This window comes from Notamacropus eugenii, chromosome 1, assembly GCF_028372415.1.
Source record: "Notamacropus eugenii isolate mMacEug1 chromosome 1, mMacEug1.pri_v2, whole genome shotgun sequence".
Classification (NCBI taxonomy): domain Eukaryota; kingdom Metazoa; phylum Chordata; class Mammalia; order Diprotodontia; family Macropodidae; genus Notamacropus; species Notamacropus eugenii.
The window spans coordinates 455,460,617-455,487,837 of NC_092872.1; the positions used below are offsets into that span (position 1 = coordinate 455,460,617).

General features: G+C 36.6%; 1 protein-coding gene across 6 annotated transcripts; it reads right to left on the reverse strand.

The window, feature by feature from the left end:
- Positions 1-393: 393 nt before the first annotated feature.
- ZNF507 (zinc finger protein 507) lies at positions 394-27,184 on the reverse strand. Of its 6 annotated transcripts, XM_072632085.1 has the most exons (8): positions 26,892-27,184; positions 22,889-23,005; positions 21,468-21,507; positions 17,969-20,106; positions 16,291-16,408; positions 11,550-11,664; positions 4,493-4,627; positions 394-4,361 (listed from the first exon to the last, which is right to left on the reverse strand). In XM_072632085.1, the coding sequence occupies exons 4-8, from the start codon at positions 20,099-20,101 to the stop codon at positions 3,992-3,994; spliced, it is 2,871 nt and encodes a 956-aa protein (XP_072488186.1). In that variant the 5' UTR covers positions 20,102-20,106; positions 21,468-21,507; positions 22,889-23,005; positions 26,892-27,184; the 3' UTR covers positions 394-3,991. The 6 variants fall into 6 exon arrangements, with proteins under 6 accessions (XP_072488186.1, XP_072488183.1, XP_072488188.1 ...); XM_072632082.1 differs by lacking the exon at positions 21,468-21,507; XM_072632087.1 differs by lacking the exons at positions 21,468-21,507; positions 26,892-27,184 and adding an exon at positions 26,477-26,865.
- Positions 27,185-27,221: the final 37 nt, after the last annotated feature.

The following is a 27,221-nucleotide window of genomic DNA, read 5'->3' on the forward strand; positions in this document are numbered from 1 at the left end:
TCTGAGCTCTAATAGATAACTGCTACCAGGAACTGGACTGTGAACTTTAAACGAGAAGTTACTGATGGTTGCATTGGGAAAGTCTAAGTATGGGGAATATAATTTGTGAGGCAACAGGTTATAAAAACCCTTTTGCAAAGTTAAAAAGCACCACTGAAATGAGGGTAGGAAGTCGATTATTTTTGGAAGAAAAATTCTAAAATCATTTGACTTGAAAAGCTCAAATGCTTTTTGTCAAGTGAGCTCATACGTTCAGTTTACTAGAGTTCAATATAGTTATTTTAATGGTGATTAGTGATCACTGACCACTTAAACTTTATAAAGTGTTTCATAGCTTTGTAAATAACAGTCCCAAATTAACATTTCTGAGTGAAGATTAATCCAACAGACAAGTATTTTTAACAAAAAAATTTATTACCAAAATACAATATTAAAGTCAATACAAGACAAACTCCTGTAAAGCAAAATAAATTATTCTAACATCGTACAGTATTTGAGAAGGTAGTTAAGGAAGCATTGTTGAATTTGCTTCATTGTTCTGTTCCATCATGAACACGATCCTAGAATTTTAGGCTTTAAGGCATGCAGCTTAATGTGCTGGATAATTTTATAAAATGCAGATCATCCTATTTTAATAAGATACAGTGTTAAAATTAACTGTAGCCTTTACATGTCAGTTTTCTAAAGATTTTAATGCTTTGGCTATAAAAGCAGTGCCATAGTGTTATACAATGCTTATTTCTTAAAAAAATACATATATCCATGTCCATGAATATTAAACTCAAATTTCTTTTAAATATATTTTACATAACATTACTTTGAGCACCTGCTGTACATTTTAAGGATTAATGATTAAATAAGTGCTTGTGAAAATTGAAAAAAATCTATGAATCTTCAGACAGGAGTTTGCTCTTCCTTGTCAATCCAAGTACATCATAGGATGATGAAATGTAAACATAGGGACCCACTGTTTTGCTTCACTAGTACAGACAACTCTTAAGTGGTTTTGGAATGATTTTTTCTATCTCAAACAAGATTAAAGTATTTAGAACAAAAGTTACAGTGAGTGTCACTAAATTAAATTGGCTGACCAGAGAACTGAAAATATAAGGCGCAAGTATAGTGTGGTACAGTAATTTTCCGGTTGTTGATGCAGACACAAAAGGGACTCTGAACCATCACAGAAATAATATAACACTGTTGATTATAGAATTCTCATATTTTACTCAAGAAACTTTTTTAAAAAGTTGCTTTCAGGATCAGTTCTGGAAATCTTAAATGTGTAGAGTTCTTAAAATAGTTTTGTACGAAGATTTTGTACTAATGACATCACTAATCTCTTTGTTATAAAGGGTTTCCTACTTGTTATTTTGATGTTTAATTCTGTTGAAATTATAGCCTTGCCATATGAATGTTTGGAATACTTTTTTATTTTTAAAAGCATTCCATTATTGGGTTTGACAGTGTTAACCTAAATGTTAAAATCTGGCCCACAATATTATAAAATAATGGGAAAGTAAAACTCTGTGGATTCTAACCATGGGCCTTGATAACAAGTTTAATGACTACTTTTGTGGCTTTCACTTTTTTTCTATTACCTGTGACAATTTAAAATTCATGATCCCATGTGGAAAACGTAAGGAACAATCAACAGAACTGGTTTGAGGGCACCAAAAAGAGGCCAAAAAAAAATACTATCTGCACATATTTTTTTTTATAGAGAGGGAGAGGAGGGAATTAGGGCTTCTCCCTCCAAAATAATTACATAAAATAGGAACCATGAAAATAAATTTCTAAGTTGCATATTTAACATCGGAATTCCTTAAAGTTGTCCATTTTCAGCATTACTGGTTTTCTATACCTGAAAAAATGAAGCTCCATGTGCTCTAATTTTATAGAAATGACTGGAAGTGAAAATCTGACCCACAATATTAGTGCTGACCACTGTGATGACAATGGTACCGTTTAAAATATTTGACTCTGATTCAAAATTTATTATGTTGCATTTTGATTCTGAAAAGATGAGAGTATGAAAATGTAAATTTCTCGTTATTTCATACACACTGACTGGGTTCAGTGATATATTTATTACATATAAATGTTTTGAATTCTGTTTAAAAAAATCTCTTAAGTGGACTTAAATTCAACAAAAGGGCAAAAGGCAATTTTAATTAATGAGCTATATATGACATTGCTGCAAAATCTTAATTTTATTTAACACACTTATGCATATGTAACCTAAGTCATTGTCAAATCATACTGCAAGAAATGCAAATCAGACAGTGCTATAACTTAAAAGTATTCCATAAGAATACCTTAAAAGTTTAATTCCATTCTGTGGACTTTGGAGCTTATTCTGCTACCTTAAGTAAGAAGTGTATATACAACACTCCCAACAAACTCAAAGTTGCTCAGCATCACAGTCTTTGATAAGGAGGATATTAGAAAATAAACACAGAAGTAGCACCATGAACATGGTGCACTGGGTGTACACCTGCCTTTCAGAGCTGTAGTTACAGCTTATTTCTGTAACAGAAATTATGCATAAATACGTGATAATACAAAAAACATTGTTCTTACTACCACTCTTTGAAATACATTATAATAAAGTTTCTTACACAAAATTTGTAATTTGTGAAAAACTAGAAGGGAGAATTGCACCTATGTGATCGCAGGTTTCGAGGCAATTTCCTTTCAAAAAAATTTGCTCTTCATATCACTCTTTCATGGAACATGCTAAATTTTTCTAGATTTTCCTTAGGTAAGACATATCCTTGAAGACTATTAAACTCTGTTTGTTATTTAAACTTTTGTAGGTAATCTGGATTTTTCAGAATACAGCACTTATGCTTTTTATCCCACTTTTGCAGGAAAATATAAAAACATCAGATTCAAAAACTTTACAAATTAAAAATAAAAGAAGTCCTCATTTTAAGTGCCATCAAATTTCTCCCTCTATCTTCTGAAATGATTTAAAGAGAAACCATTTATCAGGGAAAAACTATCACACTTTCTCACTCAATTAAAGATGGTGACAGCTGTCAGAAAAATAGTTTAGCAATCAACAAACAAAACTCTTCATATTTAAAGTTTTAGTAAGCCTCTGGTAGCTTGTTTGCTTTCACTTGGGAGATGGGGTTGAATGATATTTACTTTACTTAGAAAACTACAGTGCTCTGAATATCACTGAGAGACTCTGAGCAGCAGTGAGTACTTGTACAGTTACCATTTCCATGAAACTGGATTTCTATTTTTTTTGGTGATTTCCTGATTAATCCTCCCTTATTTCCCCTTAAAAAATGATCCCATACATGTAAATGAAAATACACTTTTAAAATGTCTATTTGCAACCTACACTTTGAATACAGAGGTGGCTGGTTTCATGTGTGTAAAAATAGGGTCAAATCCTGTTTATGTCAAGCTTGACTAAATGACTATTTCCTTTCAGTTCAGTATGGAATTCCAAATATATATTTCAAAGACAGTCAATGAGACTCTTTGAAAATACTCTCTTCCTCCAAAGTCCACTTTGCTTGCCTTCTGATCCTACCCTCCTTGTCAGTTAACACCGAACAGACCTAGTTTTCATTCCTTTCTACCCCAAGAGTTGTTATGCCATCAGCTGGAAAAGAGAACAAATAACCCTGACCTAAGATAAAGGAGATACTTTTACTACAATGGTTCCTGAAAATACTTTATATTAACTCCTTTGTTCAGGTCTATAATAGGCATTTGGAAATGTAAATATTTGGCACAAGATGGAGGAACACAAGGTCAACAGGAACTTGTTTCTTTCCCATTTGCTCTATGTAACTAGGACTGTTTATTCTTTTTTGAGTATTGCCCATTTAGAGTTCCTTCTCTTACTGCAATAAGGATTTAGTTCACCAAAGTCACACTTGCCATTTATACAAATAACACATGAGTAATTTCCTCTTTAGTACCTCAGTTGACATTACCAAAGGTAGAGGCGCTGCTAGGATTATTCCAACTAATTTGTGCTTAGACTTGTGTTGTGGTCCTTATTTAGAATGATGTTTATAATTTCACCCTCATGCTCTTTCATATGATCTAAGAGATTTTCCTTGCTAGTAGATTCAAAACCACAAATACAACAACAGAAGAGCAAAACGCAGCATTCCATATTGGGAGGGGCCTGTGTGGGGTTCTTTTCAGAACTTTGTGAGGTATTATTCTTTGTTGGGCTGAGTTTTTTATTCTCGCTGGGACCTATAATTTCGCTGGGAGCCTGGTTAACTGTTTCTGAAAATGACACCAAATTCTCTGAAATCCCCACAACAGAATTAGCTTTCTCATCAGTGCTGTCTGATAAAATCTTTCCAGGGGATTGTCCTTGAACCCTAAAAAACAAAAGCAAGATATTTATAAATTTTAAATTTAAAATAATCGGTTGGGAGTGAATCTTCCGGTTCAAACATATGAGATGAATGAGGGGAGAGAGGAAGGGTACAGGGAGGTTAGGATCACGCACCTGCCACTTTGTGAAATTGCATCATTGATAGCCTTATTTACTTGTTCATAGTTATAATTTTGGTCACTTGCATGTTTCCACATATGGGATTTTAAAGAAGGTGGATGGCTACACACATATCCACACAGAGAACATCTGAAAGATAGGTTGAGGAAAAAATCAAAATGCTTTTTCAGTGCAATTTAAAGAAATAATACAGAACTTAAGACATGTCTCAAAGTCAGATCTAGGTATAACTTTGAAGAATCAAGTTAACAGTTTTCTACTGTTCTAACTAAACATAACTGTGTTTAACATTTCTAAAAAGTTACCTATTCAGAATCTTGACTGAGTCACTTATAAGGTGAAACATCCCTTTGTCCCTAAACAAAGGAAAGAAATGCTCCTCAAAAAGGATTTCAGATTGAAAATAGTCAAATGTAACTAAAACAGCACCTGAACCTGTGGAAGTTTTAAAATTTTTTATTTCACAAAATTTGGCATTTAATTTAACAATCTAAAGTATCAATTCCCAAACATTTTTGTCTCAAGACTTGTTTACACTCTTAAAAATTGTGGAAGACTCCAAAGAGCTTTTGTTTATGAGTTTATGTCTATTGTATTACAAAATAAAACTGACAAAAATTTTAAAGTGTTAATTTAAAATTACAAATCCATTACACGTTAGCATAAAATTATTAAAAATTAAAAATAAGAATTAAAAAAACTTTAGTGAGAAGAGTGGCATTGTTTTATATATTTATACAAATTCCTTTAAAAATATGACTTAATTGAAGAAAGCAGGTTTCTTTTATCTGCTTTTACATCAATCTGTATCAGTAGGTTTTTGTTGAAGTATGTGAAGAAAATCCAGCCTTCTACAGATAGGTAGCAGGAAAAGAGATGAGTATTTAAGTAAGTAAATAATGTCTCAATATTATGAAAATGATTTTAAACTTGCGGACTCCCTGAAAGAGTCTTGGTGATCCCCAGGGGTCTCAAGAATTGCTGTTTTAAAGCTTTTTAAAAATTTTATCTATTCTCTCTTTAGTGTTGCACAAATCAATAAAACATGAATTTACCACTAAATATTTGAGAAAGCTACTTTAATTATACATTTCTCTTCAGTACTTAGTACAGACAAATCTGTTTACTAATTGGTACTCATCCCTAAGTAACAATACAAACTGTCAGTAATACGGATGGTGGAGAGAAACGTATACAAAACAAGAAAATGAGGCAAAGACGTAATTTTTTTCTTTTCAGCATTTGCAACAGTATGTTAAAATATAAGATGGCATGGTTCTATCTAGGTGGCTTCTACAACAACATCCAATAATAGATACATCTTTCAGGAAGCTTCATGTGATGTACAGCTCCATGAATCCACAGTTAATACTTCTAGTATCTGAGAAATATATCCCAGAGTTGTTGTTTCTAAATGAACTACCACTCACCTTAAGTCTTCATAAGCCTTAATAAGAAAAGTATAAAACTAATACTCCAAATTCTTGGCCACCCAAACTGACTGTTGGCCTATGAGCCTGTGATCATCTTTTATTTCTATTATTTGCAGACAATTTCACCCTGAGATACAGTATTACACAGAGAGACATTCTAGTCAATAAATCTGCAGGTCAGTATGTGGCATGGAGCACACTTCATTGCATTATGGTAGGATCACATTAGTATATGCTGCTCAACTAAAATAAAAGTGCACTGTAAAATGCCCTTTTACCACCAAAAACTATTTTGTTTATTATTATAAGGTGAAGGAGCCCTTTCAGAAATCAAATTTATTCATTCATTCATCCAACTGTCATTTATTAAATGCCTATTCCAGATAAACTTCTATGTTACAGAACATAGAAAATGGACTTGAGAGAAGGGTCAGCATGCCCCTAGAGGTTAATTGGTGACAGCAGCAGGAAACCATTAATAAAAAGACAGGATGAATAACCAGATATTGACAGCCTTTTGTTCCTAAGAATTTCCGTTCCATGTAGAAATGTTCCTATAAAAGCTAGATAGCACAACACTATAGTGGAATTAGAAGGCTTACATACCCAGGTCTCAGCACCATGGATTGGTTCTATGGCAATGTGGTAAAAATATCCATCTCAAGAGCCTTGGATTCTAATATCATTTCTTTTACTAATTCTCTACATTATCTTAGGCAGATCACAACCTCTCTCTGGGCCTAAGTTTCCGTCGAAGTAAACTGAGAGTATTGGGTTATTGGTGATCTACCTCTAAAGTTCCTTCCAACCTCTGACACTGTGTTATTATGAGTTATGTTCTTAGAGGAATTACATGCTAAGAAACCTACTTTTCAAAACAAAATGTTATAGTGAGATGTATATAAAATTAACATATAACATAAATATAACTGTTTTAAAAATATTCTCTTAAGTACATTTAATAATGTCCATTCATTTATAAAGCCTTTCTTTGGAGTGTAACATGTGTGTGTGTGTGTGTGTGTGTATGTGTATGTGTGTACACACATACCCACACGCACCCACTGACCTATTAAAACTGGAGCAAGGTGTTTTTCCTAAAAAGTGAAAACCACTCTTTTGCAAGGTGACTAATCAGTTAGGGGGTGGAGGCAGGTGTACAGAAAATTCTGGATATACTCAGGATTGTGTCCACTACAACCCAGGAGTTGCCTTTTAAACTGGAGAAGGAAGGCAACCATTTCACTTCATTTTAAGTCTTATCAAAAAATGGGAGCACTTAGCTTGCTATTCAGTTTGACTAAAGCACTAAGAAAAAAGATCTCTTTTTAGAAACCACAATAAGTGTTTTTTATAAGTTACTTATTTAAAATACTTCACCGCTCATAATAAATACTCTTTCCAAACATTCATTTATTCATTTACCTTGAAGCAGACTGTTACACAGTGTACAAAGTATAGGATTTCTACTCAGAAAACCAGATTTCAAATCACGATTCTGCTACTTAAAACCTGAATGGCCTTGAACAAATCATTTAACCTCTGAAGGTCTATTTCCTCCTGTGTAAAATAAGGAGGTTGGATAAGATGATTACACAAAGGTCCCTTTCTAGCTCTTCATCTATGTGCCTTTGAAATCTCTAACAATATCCACATTTTAGGAATTAACCTATATACAGGCCAGACACAGCACGAAGTGCTAGGGATACAAATTAGAGGAAAAGGAAAGATAGTCCCTACCTCCAAAGAGCTTATAAAGGTTTGGGTTTTAGGTGGAATGAGCAGACAAATTCCAGCCAAAGTGATTATCTGCAAGATCAATAAATTATGTGTCCATAATTTTCACTTGAAAATTTTACATCAGTCTGATGAGAACACTTAATACTTAAAGAATTTTTAAAGCTAAAATTTATAGTTTAAATTAATTTGTTCTCAGAGATACTCTAATTTGAAGAAATTCAAATGGATATAACTGTGGGATAGGAAGCTGACCTAGCATCTATTACTTTCCTTTCTAAACAACTTGTGAAGATAAAGACTTTTATCTTTTGGCTTTAAGTCCCCAAATTACACTCTTCACTAGGAAATGACTAATCTCTGTGGAAAAGGCTAGTTTTTACAACAAACATTCTTTACTGCACATAAGTCCCTTAATTCCTTTAAGGGTAGTGGAAACAGAGATAAATCTTATTGGAATTAATGAGTAAACTCCTAGTATCATAACTTTAGAGAAATAGGTAATTTTGAAGGCATACTGTGCCTTAAGATATGAAGGTTCCTAAAGTCCTAGCAAAGCTATAAACTGATAAAAGTTAATAATTTACCAATATGGCTTTTAATTTTTAGACAAAAAGTGCTAACCTGTTTTAAAATGAAAAGTTTCCATGTAAATCTTTCCTAAATCCATTCACTATTACCTCTTTTAATTATTGTGGCAAATTAATTTATTAAAAGTATCAAATTGAATGGAAACCTAACTTGTGAGGAGAGAAAGCATGGAGGGAACTAAAGGAAAAGAATGGGAACTGCTAGAACAACCAAGTTCATATCCGTCTGTCAGGTTATTTCCTGCTTTCACATTCAGTAACAACAGGTCTCAGCAATCTCAATTTCTCTGCAAAGTAACAGTGAATAGGGATTGCTTCATTCTTTGCACTTTTATCTGCAGAGTATAGTAGAAAGTTTGGCACAAAGCAGGTGCTAAACTAATACTGTACTGATTGATTTCCCCTGAACTGCCTGCTTCTTCACAAAACCTCTACTAAGAAGGCATACCAGCTGAAATAGCAATGCCAGGATTTTTACCATTATGTACTGGTACTATGCCACTAGTATTCCAGTGTGGTGCTTCTGAGGTTGAAGCCTCATATGGCATTTCTAACTATGTGTTTGTTCTAGTAAAAATCATATATTTCACTGAAAAAAAGCATCATGTAAGCACTCTTAACTTCTTGAAAGTTGGATTCCAGATGTAGTCTACAAATTATACTTTTAGACTAATATGTTGATGTCAGATTGCATCAGCTAAAGATCAAATAAATAAATCTCCCCTTCTCTCCTCCCCCCAACAAAAAAATCCCAACCAAAATAAAAGGCACAAGGCCAGTTTTAGTAAACAACAAACAGGGAGCCAGATAGCTCCAGAACTCTGCAAAAGGCTATTCTGACAATACCCACACCTTGGACTGGCATTACTGTTCACTAAGCCCAAAAGTCCTGTATCACTCTGAGACCTCCAAAACCACTTTTGGAAGTCTAATTCAAAACCCTGAAATTAGCTGAAGGCTAAAGAGGAAGTCATGTCTCAGTCATTTTAAAATTTTGCTACTTTGGAAACTGGTAAATTATCCTGTGAGCTGTATTTAGTCTTGGGTTCTGCAAATGAAGAATGTATAGAGTAAAGCAGTGTTAAGAGGAAAATCACACTGATTGAAAAGTTGGAAAAATAAGATTTATGTGAAGAGTTTGAAAAGAACTCATATTACTTAAAGCATGAAGCTAAGGAAACCAAAAAGTACACTTTCATTTAAGGTTATAATACAGAAGACTAACTTTTAAAACAGTTATACTTGGGAAACTTATGACATTAAATGATTAGACAATGGAAAGGACTGACACAGGATACTGGAGAATGCTACTTTTGGAAGTCTGTGATGGTCTGCTGGTGACCTTGCTTGAAGGAAGATACAGAAGAAACATAAAAGTTTCTTTCAGTTCTAGTAAGATTCCAAGAATTTATAAAAATACAATGCCTGAAAACAGCATTTTCCTTTGGTAGACTGCCCCTGAGATCCTGCTCAATGAAGCACTTGTGCTGCCCATGAAAATGAAAAATTGTGTGTAACCTACAGAACATTAAGAAAAGATCCAACACTGTGCTACTTAATAAAGGACTGGATTCCAAAATCCAAAGAATGACTTTCTTGCATGCTAACAGTTACCATATTATGGTATCATATGGTATCAGGAGGTCCACATTTGTTTGTAATTTAAAAAAAATCCCCTCCCCTCAAATACTGGAGGATGTGGGCAATGATTCTAACCAGGACATTCAGAAATTAGACTTTTTGGTGGGTAGGGGAAGAAGATTAAGATTCACATGGTGAGAAGGATACAATTTCAATTAGAGGAAAAACTGCTCAAAGGGCTTCAAGTAAACAAAAAACAGGAGAAATCATAAACTGGAATGTTATCGATGGAACTACTGAATCAATAAAATGATATTCTCTTAAAGGCAGGAACCTAATTAGTGGCTTTTGTTCTTTGATATGTGAATTCATGCTTTCTTCCTCTGTCATAATACAAAAACTTTCAGTACTCTAAAAACAAGGCATGTGAAAAAAATCAGGGCCATATAAATGATGAGCCCTCTTTCTCAAGAATCAGTCAACTAACCATTTATGAAGCTCTTACAGTGTAAGTGGCACATCTGTGCCAAGAGCTAGAATACAAAGACAAAAAAAATCAAACAATCTCTGCTCTCAGAGCGTCACTACTTCTGAACTAATTCAGATATTCAAAAGGGCTTCTGGGACCAGAAAGAACATCTTCAAAATACCTAGAATACTCAATAATTATTCAATTGCAATTAAATTTGCTTCAGGCAAATCAAACAAAATATTTAAACTAAAAAAACTAAATAAAGGCAACTGAAGACATGACAATATATCAACAGCTTTCAGGATTATTTAATTCTCAGAAACGAGTAATTTCTTCACATTCATAGGATTCATAATCTTGGAAAGCACAAATATAAATATAAAACTTGTGAATACAGATAGTAAGAATTTATAAAAACAAAAAAGGAAAACATACTATGCACAACCCTGGATTGAACACTAACAAGTGTGATGAGACCCTTGCTGCTCCTGTTATCATGGCTCTGTCACATCTGGATAAATTGGAGTGCCTTTAAATCCTTCTCTATAAATTCTAGAACCTTTGCTATAAACAGTAAATAATTTTTTAAAAACTCTAAACTTCAAGGCTATAAAAAGCAACAAATTATGATCTCTAAAGTTTCAGCTTTTGGAAATTCATGCTAAAAGCAGCTTTTGAGATCAATAAAGTGTCCCTTGAGGTGTAGTATTACAAATTTGACGACTTTCTCTATATAAATAAACGACTTGCTTTAATTAGGTATACACTCGATTCTTTCAAAGGGAGGCCAAAAGTTTTCTGATTTAGGTATATTTGCTATTATGCCTGAATTTGGGTAACTGAGTCAGAATAAATTAAATAATTACTTCCTCAAATGAAAACTGCTAATAAATTTTATGCAAATAATTACTGTATACATGAGTCCAGCAAAGAAGATGAATTATAATTAAGTCATACAAAACATATACTGCTGTAAGATACAAGCTTAAAGTTTCTATTCCCCAAGTAAGACTACTAAACATCTTTGGGAGTCTCCTTTTGGTTATTAACTTTCCCAAATGGATTTGAGATCTTTAATGAAAAGATGAAAGAAGTCAAAGGAGGCTAAAGATGAAAGCATAGAAAAACCCCACAGTGTAGTGTGTGAATTTCTGCTTACTTTCACAGCTGATTCCTTTTTACTGTTATTATATAAAATATATCACATGCATTAAAACTCTAGGATCACTCACACTTACCTGTATGGCTTATCAGAGCTATGGATTCGCCTGTGATTCCGGACACCAACATAGGTTGTACTTGTATAATCACACACATCACATTTATATAGTCTCTGGATTGAAGATCTATTACCTAGAGTGAGTATTTCAGACATTTATAAGCATAATTTATTTGAAAAAACAAATTAGAACATTTGATTTCTACTGTGACAGTATAAATGGATTTTTTCTCTCTTTTCCCTCTGTACTATCTTGCTTGAGAGATCTCATAAACTCCAATAGGTTCAATTATCATCTCTAGACAGATATTCCCAGATTGTCACCCTAATCTCTCCCCTGAGCTCCACTTGCCTATCAACAACTGCCTTTTGGCTAACTTGAACTGGATGTACCATACACATTTCAAACTCAATATGTCCCAAATAGAAGTAATTATCTCTCCCCTCAAATCCTTTCTTCCCAATTTTTCTGTTGGTGTCATGGGTACCACCATCTTTCCCAGTCATTCAAGCTTGAAACCCTGATGTCATTCTTGACTCCTCATCCATCCTACACATTCAATCCACTGTTAAGTCTTGTAGCTTTTTCCTTCACTACATCTTTCATACATGCTGGCTTCTGTTCACTAACACTGCTGCCTTTTTAGCATAGGGCCTCATGACTTCAAGTCTGGACTACCGAATTGCTTTCCAATTGGTCCCCCGATTCAAGTCTCTCCTCATTCCACAGCATTTTCCATTCAACTGCCAAAATGATTTTCCTAAAGTGTGAGACTGACCATTTTACTTCCCCCATCCCTCTTTCAATGGGCTCCAATGACTCCACATTTAGCATTTAAAATTCTTTATAACCTGGCTCCTTCCTACTCTTCCAGCTTTCTTATACAATACCCTCTTCCCTGCTTTCCATGAGCTAGCTACATTGGCCTGCTCGAAGTTCCCTGAGTACACCACCCAATCTTGTCTCCCTGTCTTTGCAGTTACTTCCCACAACTAGTTTTCACTGATGTCTCCTATTTCCCAGGTTTCCTTCAAGATTTAGTTCAAATCTACCTTTTAGCAGGAAGATTTTCCTGGTGCTCCCCAGTACTAGTGGCTTTTCTCTGAAATTACTTCCCATTTGCCCTACACATATCTTGAATGTCCATGGTTATTTGCATGTTGTCTCCCCCAACAGACTGTGAGCTCTTTGAAAGTAGAGACCAGATTTTTCTCTTTCTGTGCATCTGTAGCACTTTGTACAGTGCCTGGCTCATCTAGCCTAACAAATATTTGTTGTTTGAGTAACCGGAGTCTGTGATTTCAAGAGTATAGGAAACCCTTGGTGTGGCTTCACCAATACAGATAAGCAGGGTGTGTATGATATATAGTCTTAGAAAGCTGCCTGGTAGTGCTGAAAGATTAAAAGACTTGTCAATAGTCATACAACTTACCTATTATGTCCCGCTATCCCTTATGTATATATTAAATGAAAATTAATACTTTCCAGCATTAATATGTTTAACTCTATACTCCTTCTTAGATTCAATTTTAGAATGAATATTCAGACAAATTCCTTCTGACTTTGGAAATGACTGCCTAAAATCTCGAAGACTTGCAAAGTCATGAAGTGTGGCTACAAAGGACCTGTGGGAAATTCTGTGTAAAAGACTCAAAAGACCTCTTTATCTCTTTTGTGGAATAATGTATATGGGTGTAAGCCCTGTGGATTTCTTTTGTGCAGAACATATTTTCCTAATTTAATACAAGATCTTATGTTATATATTTACTGATTAATGGATGTAAAGGAACTTTATAAATTGCAAAATAAAATTATGAGTTTTAAAATCTAATGGAAAACATGGATAATTTTAATGAAAATGTACAGTCCACTGAAATTTAGTAAACATGTCAAGAAAAATGCGTCACTAATATAGCTCAGTGCCGAGCTGCTAGCTAGGTTTAGCCAATGGCAATAAAGGGTTTTTACCAAAAGAAAGCAGGCTGGGGCCCAGCTGAATAACTTGGTCTCATTTTATATAGTATATATAAGCATATATATCATATGTAAAAACACATATATTTATGCATATGTACATACAAATATATATCTATATAGTATATATAAGTATAAAGTATAATTTTTCCATACATAGTCAGCATTTCTGTTGGCAACTACAACATGGAGAACTGACTATATAGAGGACTGAGAGTTTCGATTCCAGAACCAATCTGAGTACTGAAGCACAGTGTTAAGGCAAAGCAGAGAAGGGTATATTATTGTGCAACATTCAGAAGAAAAAAGGCTTAGGGAAAAGACTACTGCATGATTTATGAAACTAAAATAACACAAAAGAAAACCCACGCTGAAATTTCAAAGGAACCCATACAGGTTAAAATTAAGCTTTCAAAATCTGAAATTTTCTTTTACTAATAATTACTACCAAGTTGAACAAAATGTCCTGATAAAATCCTATAACATTAACATACACACTAATCATAATTATAGTCTATTTAGATATGCTCTTAATTGGTAGGTTAAAAACTTGGACATGGTTAAGAATGGCATTGTTCCAAAAACAGTAAAGGAGGAAAAAATGTGACTGATCTTCCTTTAAGAAATGCTGCAGAGCTATGACAATAAAATGACACCCCAGAAGGGAAAAAAAAAGTTATCATAGCAAAGAAAAAGAAATTCCATGCCATTTCAATTAATTGTTTCCAATGAAAATAACTGAATGAAATCCTGTCATTTTCCTGTTCCTCTGCCAAAAAGTCTTCCACTTTTAGAACAAGGGCAGGATGCACATTTGTACTAGTTGGGTAATATACAGACTATGAGGATAGGCGCTGAACCTAGGAATAATGGAGAACTGCCAGGTGAGCAAACTTCCTCTATTAATATAGGCTGATAACTTCTCAGCAACTTTGAGTCATAGAACTGCCTAGAGTATTAACAGGTTAAGTGCTTGCCCAGTAGTAATATAATCAGAATGTTTTTAGAAAAATAATTTCTGTCCAGTATTTGTTCTTTGAACAAAGAGAAGTTACATTAACAAAAAAAAAAAAAAAAAGCTGCTTCCTTTACTTATGTTGCTACTATAAGATTACTTAAGCCCTTAAGTATAGAAAACATTTGTAGCCTTCTGTGTACTAGGCAGAATGCCACCAATTAGATTTATCTTGTCATATCTGGTAGCAAGTTCATGCACAGAGGAATGTATTATTTCCACCCTAAATTTCATTAAAGTGTGACAAAAATTTATGGAAAATTTTTTTAATTAACAAAAAAGTCACGTTTATATGCTTATGTGAGAATGTCTGTCAACTCAGGAACTACAAAATAAACAAGTTTAGAGAAAAAAAGCAAACTGAGTAGAAAAATGGAAAATGCAGTAAAATATAAAACTATTAGGTAAAACAAAACATGTTCAACAAGGAAGATACAGAAAAATGGGACATGGCATAAGTTTTTAAAATAAAATAGAAGTCTACACAATTAATTAGATATTGAACTTGCATTTGTGTTTTACCTTTTCAATATGGTTTTGGAAACTGTAACATCTTAAGTTTAGTTTTGACAACAGGTGGTGCAGTAGAATAGTAGTCTACTTTATTTTTTCATTAGGCATTTAGAGCCCAATCATATCCAATGGCATAATGTTTGCTTGAAAGGGGATGTGCAAACATGATGAATGAAAGCAAGACGAGGCATTTAGGGCTATTTTATAAACAAGAAACAGAACTGTTTTATCTCCAACATCTATCGCAGAAACAGATGCTCTATCATAAATGCTTTTGTTCTGGTTGGGTTTTATAGGGATGACATCTGTTTGACAAGAGGATTCTGGTGCTACAGTAGTGTCACAATTTGATTCTAAAATGTTTTTGAAACAACTATTATGCATTCGAGGGTATAATTTAATGGAACATTATTGTAGCACATTTTACTTGGAAGTAGCGTTTTTAAACTTCAATTCTTAGGAAGTTAAAAAAAAGGAGTCTGCCCTAATATGTTTTATCTCACATAAACCCTATCTACCATGCTGCTAGAGACATTTAGAGCATATCAATTAAAATGATCTGATGAGAAGCAGCCCTGCTTATTAGAGTTTATTCTAATGTTCTTGGGTATGGTGCCTGCCTTTTTTATGGAATTCTAATTAGGTTTTTTACTTCTAACACAGGATATTAGTAAAAACACAGCCCATTAGTAACTATTACAATACAGCTAGAAGTTTCTAACTTAATCTACTACAAACAATACATATGAAACTTGGCAGTTATATTAGGGTTTATAGTTTGAGTAAGAGCACAGCAGGAAGATGCTGCTAAAACTTGAGGTGTGGGACCACAATCTGCAATGTAATCTTCTCAACAGGAGCACTCTGCGCCATGCTGACAAAAAAAAAAAAAAAAAGGTACAGAAGAAAAAATTTCAGGCTTCCTATTTCTGAATTTACAGCGCTGAATGTGAAGCCTAAGGAAAGTGTCTTATGGAAAGGAGGCATTTTGAAGCCAGTGACCTTTTTTAGTCTGCTTTGTGCACAGGATCTTAATTAAGAATAAGTATATTCAACTCCAAGGCACTAATTGTTCTAGCACTGACACTTGTACAACCTAGCTACATCTAAGAATCTATTTGGACTTCCTTGTTGTCCAAGGCCAGAAGCCCAAAGTTCTCCTTTGGAGAAATCTACCTAATAGGTCATTTTTCTCCACACATCAGTGAAAGATTTAATTTTGTATGCAACACACGCAAAAAACAAAAAATTGAGTACCTTCCCGAACACATTTTCCTTCAGCTGTCTCATTTGAAACTATTGGTTCATTTGGATTTACTTTTGACAAGTTATCTGGAACACTATGTCGCTCTCTCTCATGGTTCCTCAGCTGGCTCTAGAAAGTTGAGATAAGTATGTTATTTAAACACACACACACACACACACACACACACACGCATTTGAAAAACAAAGCAGTTCAAATAGCCTTATAAAATACAATTCTTAAGTTACTCGTAGACAACGACATTCAGGGAAAACAAAAACTGGAGAAACTACAAGAACAAAAGCTATTTTCTTTTTTGCTGTCTTTTAAAAAGAATACTACCACTACTTTTTGTGCTTGTGTACAGTGAATTTTATGTGTATATATATACATATATATATATTATATATACATAAAATATACACCCATGTAATCAGATGTAAAACCACTAGTAGAGTTTCACAAGGAAGAAGAAACCCCTCTGATTTCCATATTGTAACTTTCTGAATAAAAACAAAGCTCTCAGAATGAAAATTAGCTAGAAATTTGTGACTACACCTAACTTTTTCCTTTGGTATTTTTAGAGATCCCTAGTACAAGTATATTCCTCTATCAAGACAGATCACAACCCTTCTATATTTTAAATGAGCTGCCCTGGCTGAAATATTCATCCCAAGAGCCAACCTTCTGGTGATGAATCTCTCTAAAGTTAGTTTGGTTGGTCCTAGGCTGACAGACATGCAGTCTGTCACCAGCCCAGCCTTGAATCCTTCTTCCCTGCTGGGTGGATTGTACTTTGCTGGCATAAGCTTTCATGTCATCAAGAGACATCCAAGGAAGATTTAAGTAGCTGGATTGCTTTTCGCTTAAATTTTTTTTTAAAAGGTATCATTCTCAATCTTTTATTTTGCTGCCCCACAAGAGGTGAAACAAAACTGACAGTGACTAAGCTGTATGACAAAAGAAATGAAGTGCAGACATGTTTTAAGAAGAATAAATCTACTTAAATAAATTTTGAGCATGTCCATGTTCACTGGTAAACTGACAAAATTCTAATTCAATACCAGCTGATAATGCAATGGATTTTTAAATGTCTTTCTCTCCCCACAGCAAATCCTCTTCCTAAAAAGAAAAGAGGTGAGGCCTAATAGGAGAAATTGCAAGTGGTTTTAAAAATCACAAAGGTGAAGTTCCTTGAAAGTAGGTATTCAACCAATGTTTGCTTAATTAAACTAGTGGGAAAAAATCCAATTTTAAGGATGGGAAAACTATAGAGCAGAGAGTTTATGTATCCTGATCATGTTCTACTAATGTTATTTGTAATAATATTTCATACACTGCTAATTCTTAGCCTTTTGAATGGCTACTGATGGTCCCATGGGATCCAACATTAGTTCATAATCAAGCTATTTATTGCTTGCCATCCTTGCTATATGACACAGACTTGGAGACTAGAAGGATTTGCCTCTTATCAAAATAAGTAACATGCAGAAGCTGTCAAGAAAGCAGCTTCTAAGGTTCTAGTCTGTCTTGCCAGTAAATAGTGATGTGACGTTGGACAAGAAGTCCCTTAATCTGTAGAGGTTCAGTTTCTTTTTCTATCCATAGGGGAGTGGCCTACATGAGCTCTAATGTCCTTTTTAATTCTGACATTCTGATTTTATGAAATGATTTCACAAGGAAAAGCATTACCTTATAATGAAAAGATTCTTCACATTGTTTGCATTGGTACATCCTGGTCTTACAGTGGTTGATCATGTGGCTCTCTAGATCCTTGCTATTGTCAGCTATGTGCTCACAAATAGGACACTGGTAAGGCTGTCTCTGCCTGTGGACTCGCAAGTGCTGTTTAATGTAACCCTTGTTACCACTAGTATAGTGACATAACCGGCAACGATATGGTCGATCAGCATTGGGGATAAATTCTACCAAATTGCTTCCAGGCAAGCTTGCATCACCAGTAGGTTGACACTGGGCATTGTCCTGCAGTTCTTTCAAAATGTCATCATCTGAAGCATTCTGATCTGTCCTTTCCCTCAATTTTTCAATTACAGTGAGCAGGGACATGCTAATACCCATTTTAACAGGAACTTCTGATAATTCCTGCTTGTCCTCTGTAAGTTCTACCAATGTAGAGTCACTTTGGTTAAAGCTGGTTAATACTTCTGAAGAGTTAAGTGGAGACATCAATTTAGAATATGCTGCTAGAGTACTTTCAACCTGTCTCTGCCCAGTATCTGGATCTAAAAGGTTTACGTCCCCATAATGACCAAGACTGGCTCGTGTCAATTCTGCAGCTCTTATAGGCATTGTGACTAGAGCTTCTGCTGCTAAAGAGTGCAGTCTTAGGGACTCAGAATTTGTCCTTCTCCGGCCTGGAGGGGCATTCTCATCAGCAGCCAGAACTTTATTTGAGATTATCTCACTGTCTTTCTTCTCAGGACCATTCCATCCTATGATCACCTCTTCAATTTCGATAGTGCTTTCATCAGTATGATAAACTTCATTTGTTTCTTCACGTACAATCTGTGTTTTTGTGGAGATCAGGTTTTTTTCCTCTTCCATGTCAGTATTCATCAGAAAAGGTTTTTGTAATACTGTTTCTTCAGCACTAGGCAAACGTTCCACTATTACATTAACATGACATTTTTTATTTGGGCTGCAGTTAATGATTTTCTGTGCTGATGAGAGTAGGCTATCAGCCATCAAACTCTCCTCTGTATCAGACATCACCTCCAACATTTCTTCTCCATTATGGTCAAGGGTAGCAGACCGTCTTAGGTTTTCACTTACTTCTCTATTTTGTTCAATAGGTCTGCAGGACAGCTGCTCTGAACTACAGATTTGCACCTGAACAGACTGCCCACTGTGAATACCCAGCTCATCATTCTCCAGAGCAAGAACTACTGTTTCAACCCTTTGAGCTGTGGTAGCTGAGGAGTCTGACAAGCCCAGAGTCTCATTTTCCTCTTCAAAAATTGGATAGGAACAATCCACTTCCCCCGCATGCTTCCAGGCATGTGTTTTCAACATTCTCTGCTGACCACAAGTATAACTACAAATCAAACATCGGTACATGCCATACTGCTCACATGTGTACCATTTTCTCCTCCCCATTTCTGCCACAGAAGCAGCTCGGATTGTTTGCATGTCGTTATTGTCCAAGTTCACAGTGAGGTCTGCAACTGTTTTGAGATTCCCTTCTATTGTTCCCTGAAGCGAAGGGTTAGAGAGGCCAGAACACTGCTGACCTCTGGATTCAATAGGAGTTTTGGCATCATTTCCGTGGTAATTTAAAACGTGAGCTTCAAGTTCTTCTTGGCTGTTGGATACAAAATGGCACTCAGAGCACATTAAGATCACTTCATTCTGTTGACCATGCTGTTTGATATGTTCTTTTAACACAGATAAAGAAGAAGATAGGAACTTACAAAGACTGCACTGGTAACACATAGTCTTTCTATTATTCTGTGGAAAACAGTCAGTGATATAATAATCTGCTTGCAGCTCCTCCGTTCTTTTGGTGCCAGTAGCAGGTAGTTCAATTGTTTTGGCTGGAATTTCACAAAAGTCTTCCGTTTCAAGAGAGAGCACTGAAGCATTTGGATGAGAGCGTTTTTTACCAATTAAAAGGCATCTTTGTGACTTTTCACTTTCTACAATCTTGCTCAATTTTTGGATAACATCAATAAGTGGATCTGTTTTATATTTTCTCTGTTCATCACCTATTTCCAATGATGGACTGATGACAGTTTCAGAAATCAAGACAGCTTCTTGTTCACCAATACCTGGTACCAATACTGCAACACTGCTGGTATCTTCCATGATATCTAAGAGGTAATATTGTACAACAGAACAAAATGTCAGGTTACAAAAAAATTACTGTTATGTATTAAATTTTTGTTATTAAAAATATTTAACAAGAGTAAGAGACCAGCATCGTTAAACTATTTAGAGTTATCTGGCTGCTGCCCTAGTTACTTTATATAGTTTTAAATTTTATAGGCCCTCTCAAAAATAAGATCTTCCAGCTGTTTCCTAAATTACCTTTAACTCCCTCCACCTTTCCTTCCCAACAATGTGACTTCACAGGTTTCTTGATTTCTTTATTCCCCTTCTCCTCAATGAACCACTAATACTTGCTAATTTTTTTATTCACATTCTGTCCCATTCTCGTAGCTACCAAAGTAGTTCCTGACTTTCTGAATCAAAAAATGAAACTGCCGGAAACATAAGCACATGGAATCCCTATACCAGGGGTGGGAAACCAATGGCCAAATGTGGCCCTTTAGGTCCTCAAGTGCAGCCCTTTGAATGAATCCAAACTTCACAGAACAAATCCCCTTAACAAAAAGATGTGTTCTGCAAAACTTGGACTCAGTCAAAAGACCCAAGGACCTAGGAGGCCATGTGTGGCCCACCTCTGCCATATACTATCATCAGTCCATCTAAAACCACTTTGAAATAGCACTATAAAGTTAATACAGGATTGACAACAAACTACTTAGTACAGTCATGTCATTTTGACTTTATTAATAAGAAAAATAAATGCAGAAAACTCTTAGCAAAAGTTTCTACTAGTTTCCTCATATAAAATTCTCTATGGAATTACAAAAGCACAATAATATTATAAACTACTGTATTTTTACTATACAAACGAAACTAATGAAAAAAACAGAGTCCAGTTCCTGCTTTTACTTCCTTTGAAATATCCCAAGGATAAACCACAAACATTGCTGTGGTTTTTTCCAGAGGTCAAACAGTTGAGTAATGAAACTGTTGAATGGGTTTGTGGGAACACACATGTATTTTGCTTTCTCTGAAAGAGGTGAGGGGAAGAAAAGCATTATGTCCCACCCACACCACAGTTCTAGACACATGTATGGGCCTAAGTAGGAATTAACTGTGGTCTCTAACCTGTACTTTTTACAATACACTGCGGACAAAATGTTCACTTCACCAGTTCAGAAATTCTTATGGACTTGATTATTATTAGCAGTCTAGACTATATTTCCTCCAAATATTTCTCCTTCAAACATCTCAACTAACTTGCACTGAAATTAAATTGTTAATTTGGATTTCAATTTTGTGTGCAGGCTTTCCTCCCTCATTAACAGACCATTTTTTATTTTAGTCAGGTCTACTGTGGGGTTTTTATTCATGAGTTCCAAATGTCCAAGAATGGTTATACCTTAATTTTAGCCTTGCCCCAAGCTCACAGGTCCAAAGTTCTGTATGAATGAATAAACAAAGGAAAGAAAAAACAAAAGCATAAAACCTCCAAACCCCACAAAATCAAAACTTTCTTTATTGCTTTTCTAAGCCATACAAGTCCAGATAGTTTTATATACATAAATGCTGACATATACCTGAATTTTTGTAGCACACTATTCATACTTGTCTCATACATGTATCACATCCTACTTCATACTATAGTGGTCTGTATACATGTTTAGAAGATCCCAAATTCCTTGCAGAGGTCGTTTTTGTTTACATATCCCCAAAGTCTAGTATACTGCCTTATACACAAGTAGGTAATGTTGGGTGAAGTGAATTTACTATCTAATTTCTCCCACTATATTTTAAGCCTCCTCAAGGGCAGAAATTGAGTTATTCGTTTCTTTGGCCTTGCTCAGGGGTGAGGAACCTGGCCTTGTTCATGTCTTACCCTTATTTCTATGAATCCAGTTATAAGTAAAAAATTGATTAGACAATGAGTTTAACCCTTTGGAACTTTTAAAGTTCTTTAAACAAGAAATTCAAATTCAAAATCCCTTGAGATTTTAATGGATTCTAATAATCATATGTGAGGATAAATTACCACAAAAAGTTACATCCCTGCAAGCTGATTTACAACATGCAGGCAAACAAGTAAGAACTCACTCATGCACTCTACCCACCCACAGGGTTACAAGGGTGACATATTATCCTTCCTCTATTTGATGATATAATAGAAGGGGGACAAAGGAATGTAAATTGTTCCTAGTGGATGTTTCTTTGTATATTTCTAAGGAAGTAGAAGGGCAAAGATGAGGAAATTCATCTTATGTCAAGAAAAAGATTAATACAGAAAAATATGACAAAACAACTGGGTTTTAAAATCTGCTGTAGTTTAAGTAGAAATGGGAATTAGGAGTTAATGGTATTTTAGAGCAGTTGCTTCAGGTGTGAATATCAGTTTTGAGGCTACATAAGATTTGGGTACAGGAATGAAAGTCATAAAATTGGCATGACAATGTAAAGGATAACAAGAAACACCAGAATAACCAGTTTGGATTCATACATAGAGTTTTTAAAAAGTCAAATCACATTAAAACAAAAGTCACTGGGGGAAAAAGCAAAAGGTTGGATTACTTTCTTTAACAATCAGTAAACTACGAAAGTAGAAATTGAAATGTACTCTCCATGGTAATCACTCTGATATGAAGTTTTGCTTAACTGTTTTTGGAGCCTACTTTGTAGGACTATGTTGAGAGTGTCTGATGATACTACAGATTATTAAATAAAAACACAACTAAAAATATTTTTATAATTAAAATATGGTGAACCAGTGGCTTATATAGAAGTGGGGATAGGGGGAAGGGGGAAGAAGGAAAAAAGGAGTGATAATACCTTAAGGCCTATTCTTTTGAATTTTCCAAGTTATGTCACTTTACTTGGCTAATGTGGGTATATCTCAGGCACTGGAGCTGTGGATTGTTACAAGTCCAGGGAAGGACAACAATACACCTGAAAGATAAGGGTATAGAATAAACAGGCTGAAGCACTCACTTCTGAGTTATGGCAAGAAATAGTACATTTTTACATGAAAATGGTATATAAAAATGTCGGACAAATTATATATGTATAGGCTATAAATGCCAAACAATTTCAATGATAGATAAGATTGCTCCTGGCTGAACACACAATAAAATGATTCTCAGAAAAGGTAGACTATAAGTTGACCTTTGAAGGATTAGTAGGATTTGATAAAAATGCAAAAAGTCAACTAATCAGCCAATGTTTATCAAGTTCCTGATTAGTGCAACATACTGCATTAGGTCTTGCAAGGGATACAAAGCAGTATATTACACAGTCATTGCCCTCAAATTACAGCAAAGGTTAAGCAACCAATACAAGACAATAATATAAGAGGCCACAAGACAGTTCACAAATATCAGAATTCAGAGGAAGGAGATCACTTTGGACTGGGCTGGTATTTTCTGAGAGGAGGTGAGATTTTAAGTTACACAAAGAGATGGAACTTGAACAGGCAGAATAAAGGTGTTGGATAGCAGTGATGCCAGGTGGGTAATGCTACAAAGGTGGTAATAAACATAATGTGTTTGGAGAAGAGCAAAGTGTCCAGGTAGATATTTGGGAGGTACGGTAGATAAGGCTGTAAATACAGGTTGGGGACAGACCGAGGAGGGACTTAAATACCAGGATAAGAAAGTTGAAATTCTTTATGCTATAACATATAGCAAAGTATCTAACAGATGTTAGCAGGGATGCTTTGTTTACAGCAGGTACTCGATGAATATATATTGAACAAATGAAGGTATAACAATCTTTACTCAAAACACATAAAGTTGCTAAAAATGTGAATCTCAAGGTAACCATGCATGCTATTTATACTGTTTTCCCAAACCAAAATTCTTAATTTTCCATAATGGTCAAGGGCTTATAATTAAAGTTTTTCTCAAGCTGAGAACCAGTCTATTCTTAATTGTCTTAATTTTCTTACAATTTGCCATCCAGTTCATAATAGCATTTAATTAATTTCCTTACAGTGTTGCATTAGGGCAACCATCAAAAAATAAAGTCAAACAATTCATGTGTTATTGGATGAGTTGGATAAATATAATTTTTTGTGTAGATGCATGAAAATATAGTTCAAAATACTAAAAGAAATGCCTCTGATTTCTTCAAAACCTCAGAAGCAACATCTTTCCCATGAAGCCTTTCCTGATCCCAGAGCTGCTCGTGCCCTCCCCACCCAAAAAAAAAGTTTTACCTTGAACTTATTTTATACATTATTTATTTATATGTTGTCTCCCTTAATGGGAGGTAAGCACCTTGGGAGTAGAGCCAGTTTCATAGGCCAGCACACTGTAGTTGCTTAATAAATGCTTGGTAAATGTTAAGTGTCAAGGATGAAGTTTACGCATGGACGACGAGTTACTATTAAATAGAACAGATCTATTTGTAAGTTAGTCACACTTACATTTCTATTATCAATTATAATTCATGTTTGTTTGAATTAGGGTAAGTTCATGCATGAAAGAATTTTGAATTTTCTAGAGACGTCCCAGATGCAGCATTTTCACAAGACTTCCATAATCAAGGTCCAGTTCTAGTTTAACTAACCTGTATGATCCTTCACGACAGAACCACCTTGGACATTATCTCCTGTTTTGGTGTCAGAATAATAAATGTTTAAAGTGACCAACCTTAAAGTTCACATAATAATATAGATTCTTTAACTGAAAAGAGGAGTAAGAGGTGCAGATCTTTCAAACCAAATAAATGTTGAAACTAATGAAGTTCCAAGTATGAACCTTCAAAGTTCATCATGGCCATGACTGAAAATGCAGACTCAAACATTTCTCTCCCAAGATGAATCAAATATGAAGCCTGAACAAAGACATGCATATAGCATTTTGCTCCAAACTACTTAGGAGTTGGGAAATATTTACGTAGAACAAATAATTAAATTATGTGAGGTAAACTTATACCTTAAATATAAATAGGCCAAGATCTTGTAAAAAGTGAATCAGTAAAAAAAACAAAAAACAAAAAAATCCCCCAAACTGCTATAAAGCTCTCCATCTACATGTAGAAGTGAATATGCACTCTGCCTCTAATTTCATAGCTGTTTTGGTTCTCAAACTGTTATCTACTCCTTTTATCTGACTGGCTGAGTATACTTTCCAAAAGATTTAAAAATGAGAAACTCTTGAGTTTCTCTGTGAATTTCCAAGAAAAAAAACCACTATCTGACTTTAAGAGTGATAACATGAATTTCACCAGTTTTTTATCTACAAGTAACAAACTGAGAGACATGCGATATAAGTGGCTTGTCCTACATATTTTTCAATAAATAAAGATATCTGTTCTTCAATGCTATAGCTTCCACCCTGGCCTCTTACATTAAAAAAGAAAAGAAAAAAGAAAAGAACTTCCTCTTTAATTGTAACCAGAAAGAAAAAAAATTAGATTAGAACCCTTTTATGGTTTACCTAGTTAACAATTCCCCCCTCCCTTCCGGTTAAGTAAACAGTCCACAGGCAGAGGGGAAAGTGAATTTTCTGAGCTTTGAAGGTTAACATTAACCTTCAGGTGAACTGGGAAGTGAAAGCCTCTCGTAAGAAGAGACAGGCACCAAAGACAGGAGGCGGGATAAGGACAAATCTGTGAACTGGTGGATAGATCAATAGCTTGATGTCCTCCAAAGCGCCATCCAGCCCTCCCCGCCTTTCCCTCACTCCGCCCGGCCCCGGGTCCGGGGAGGGCCCCAGGCCAAGCCGGGGACTCGGGTTCCAGCGCCCCGCAGCTCCGGCGCTGGGGGAGAAGCGCCCCCGGACTTCAGGCGCGGAGTCGCTGATAAGAAGCCAGACTCCGTTCACCACAGGAGTTTAGCGAACGGTTACTAAGGAACACCGGGGCGATTCAATTCAACAGGCGTTTATCAGGAGCCTTCGAGGGAAATGGTGTAAAAGGACAAGAACCGGGCGCGAGGAGAGGGCTTCGCGCTCAGGCTGGACCCCCGTCTCCTCGGACTGGTCACGGGAGGCTTTGGTTCAGATCAGTTAGACCACAAGAAGCGGCCACGCCACGGACGCGGCGTGAGGAGGGCGGCCGGGCCCCGACGGCCACTCGGAACTCGCTACCGCGCTTCCCGAGCTGTCGTCCCGTGTCACTGCCCCGGGCTGCCGCGGGTCCCGGGGCAGTGGCTCCCGTGGGACGCTTTCCAGGACCGCGAACCCGAGCACCTTCACCTCTCCAGGCCTCACTTTCCTCCCCCAGGAATACGGGTAGAATAGAACAGCGAGAGGGAGTCAGGGAGCCCCGGGTTCAGCTCCTGCCTCCCCGCACGCGTGCTCGTGCTCTGGCCGGGAGGCCGTGGCCGAGTCCCGGCGCGCCAGAAGGCGCAGATGTGCGTCCGTGGGGGAGCCCGCAAGCCCCGAGGCGCCTCCAGACCTGATTACCGTTAGTTACCCAGGACGGGTCGAGGCTCAGGAGTTTTCCGCAGCTGCCAGGATGCGGGGCGGAGCCTCCGCCTCTCCTCCCCGCAGCCCGCGCTCCTCCATCCTCAGGGCTGGCTAGGAGAAGCGGAGAGGGCGGCCCTCGGGAGCGCAGCCACATGCGGGGGGATGGGGGAAGACGGCGGCACGCGGAAGGGGGTAGGGCGCCGGCTCGTGCGGCCGGATTCTGGAGGCGGCGGCCGCGAGGCCCGGGTCCCCGCGGGGCGCGCGGCGGAGGCACATCCGGAGGCCTGAGGCGTTGGAGGAGGGGAGGACGCGGGGCAGCCGCAAACGAGCCGGGGCGGACCTAGGGGCCTGGGCCGCCAGAAGCGGAGGCCGGGAACGGCTGGGGCAAGGGGGTGGTGTTGTGGGGAAGTGAGTGGGGATACCTGCGGGTCCGGCGGCTTCGACAGCGGCAGTTGCCCTTTCCCCGGCGAGTTCCTCCGTCACGGCCGCACGAGAGCTTTTCCCCCCAAAAAACACACGCTCCCCTCTCTCCACGTCGTTCCCTCTCTTTTCTTGAAAAAAAAATTTAAAATTAAAAAAAAAATTTTCCTTCCCCCCCTACTACTTTCTCCCCCCTCCCCAACTTGAGCTTCAAAATGGCGGTGATGGAGACGAGATCACGTGATCCACGGGCCGAGTCAGGTGACCTCCTGAGGGTGTGCGCTCCGGGGCTCGGGCGGGGGGAGCGGCGTAGGAGGGATGTTGAGGAAAGG

Coding starts and splice junctions, on each gene's coding strand:
- ZNF507 (XM_072632088.1), bottom strand. CDS start 20,101: ATGGAAGATACCAGCAGTGTTGCAGTATTGGTACCAGGTATTGGTGAA. Junction 16,409..17,968: donor AAGAATCTTTTCATTATAAG/GTAATGCTTTTC, acceptor TCAACTTTCTAG/AGCCAGCTGAGGAACCATGA. Junction 11,665..16,290: donor AGGAAAATGTGTTCGGGAAG/GTACTCAATTTT, acceptor TACTCACTCTAG/GTAATAGATCTTCAATCCAG.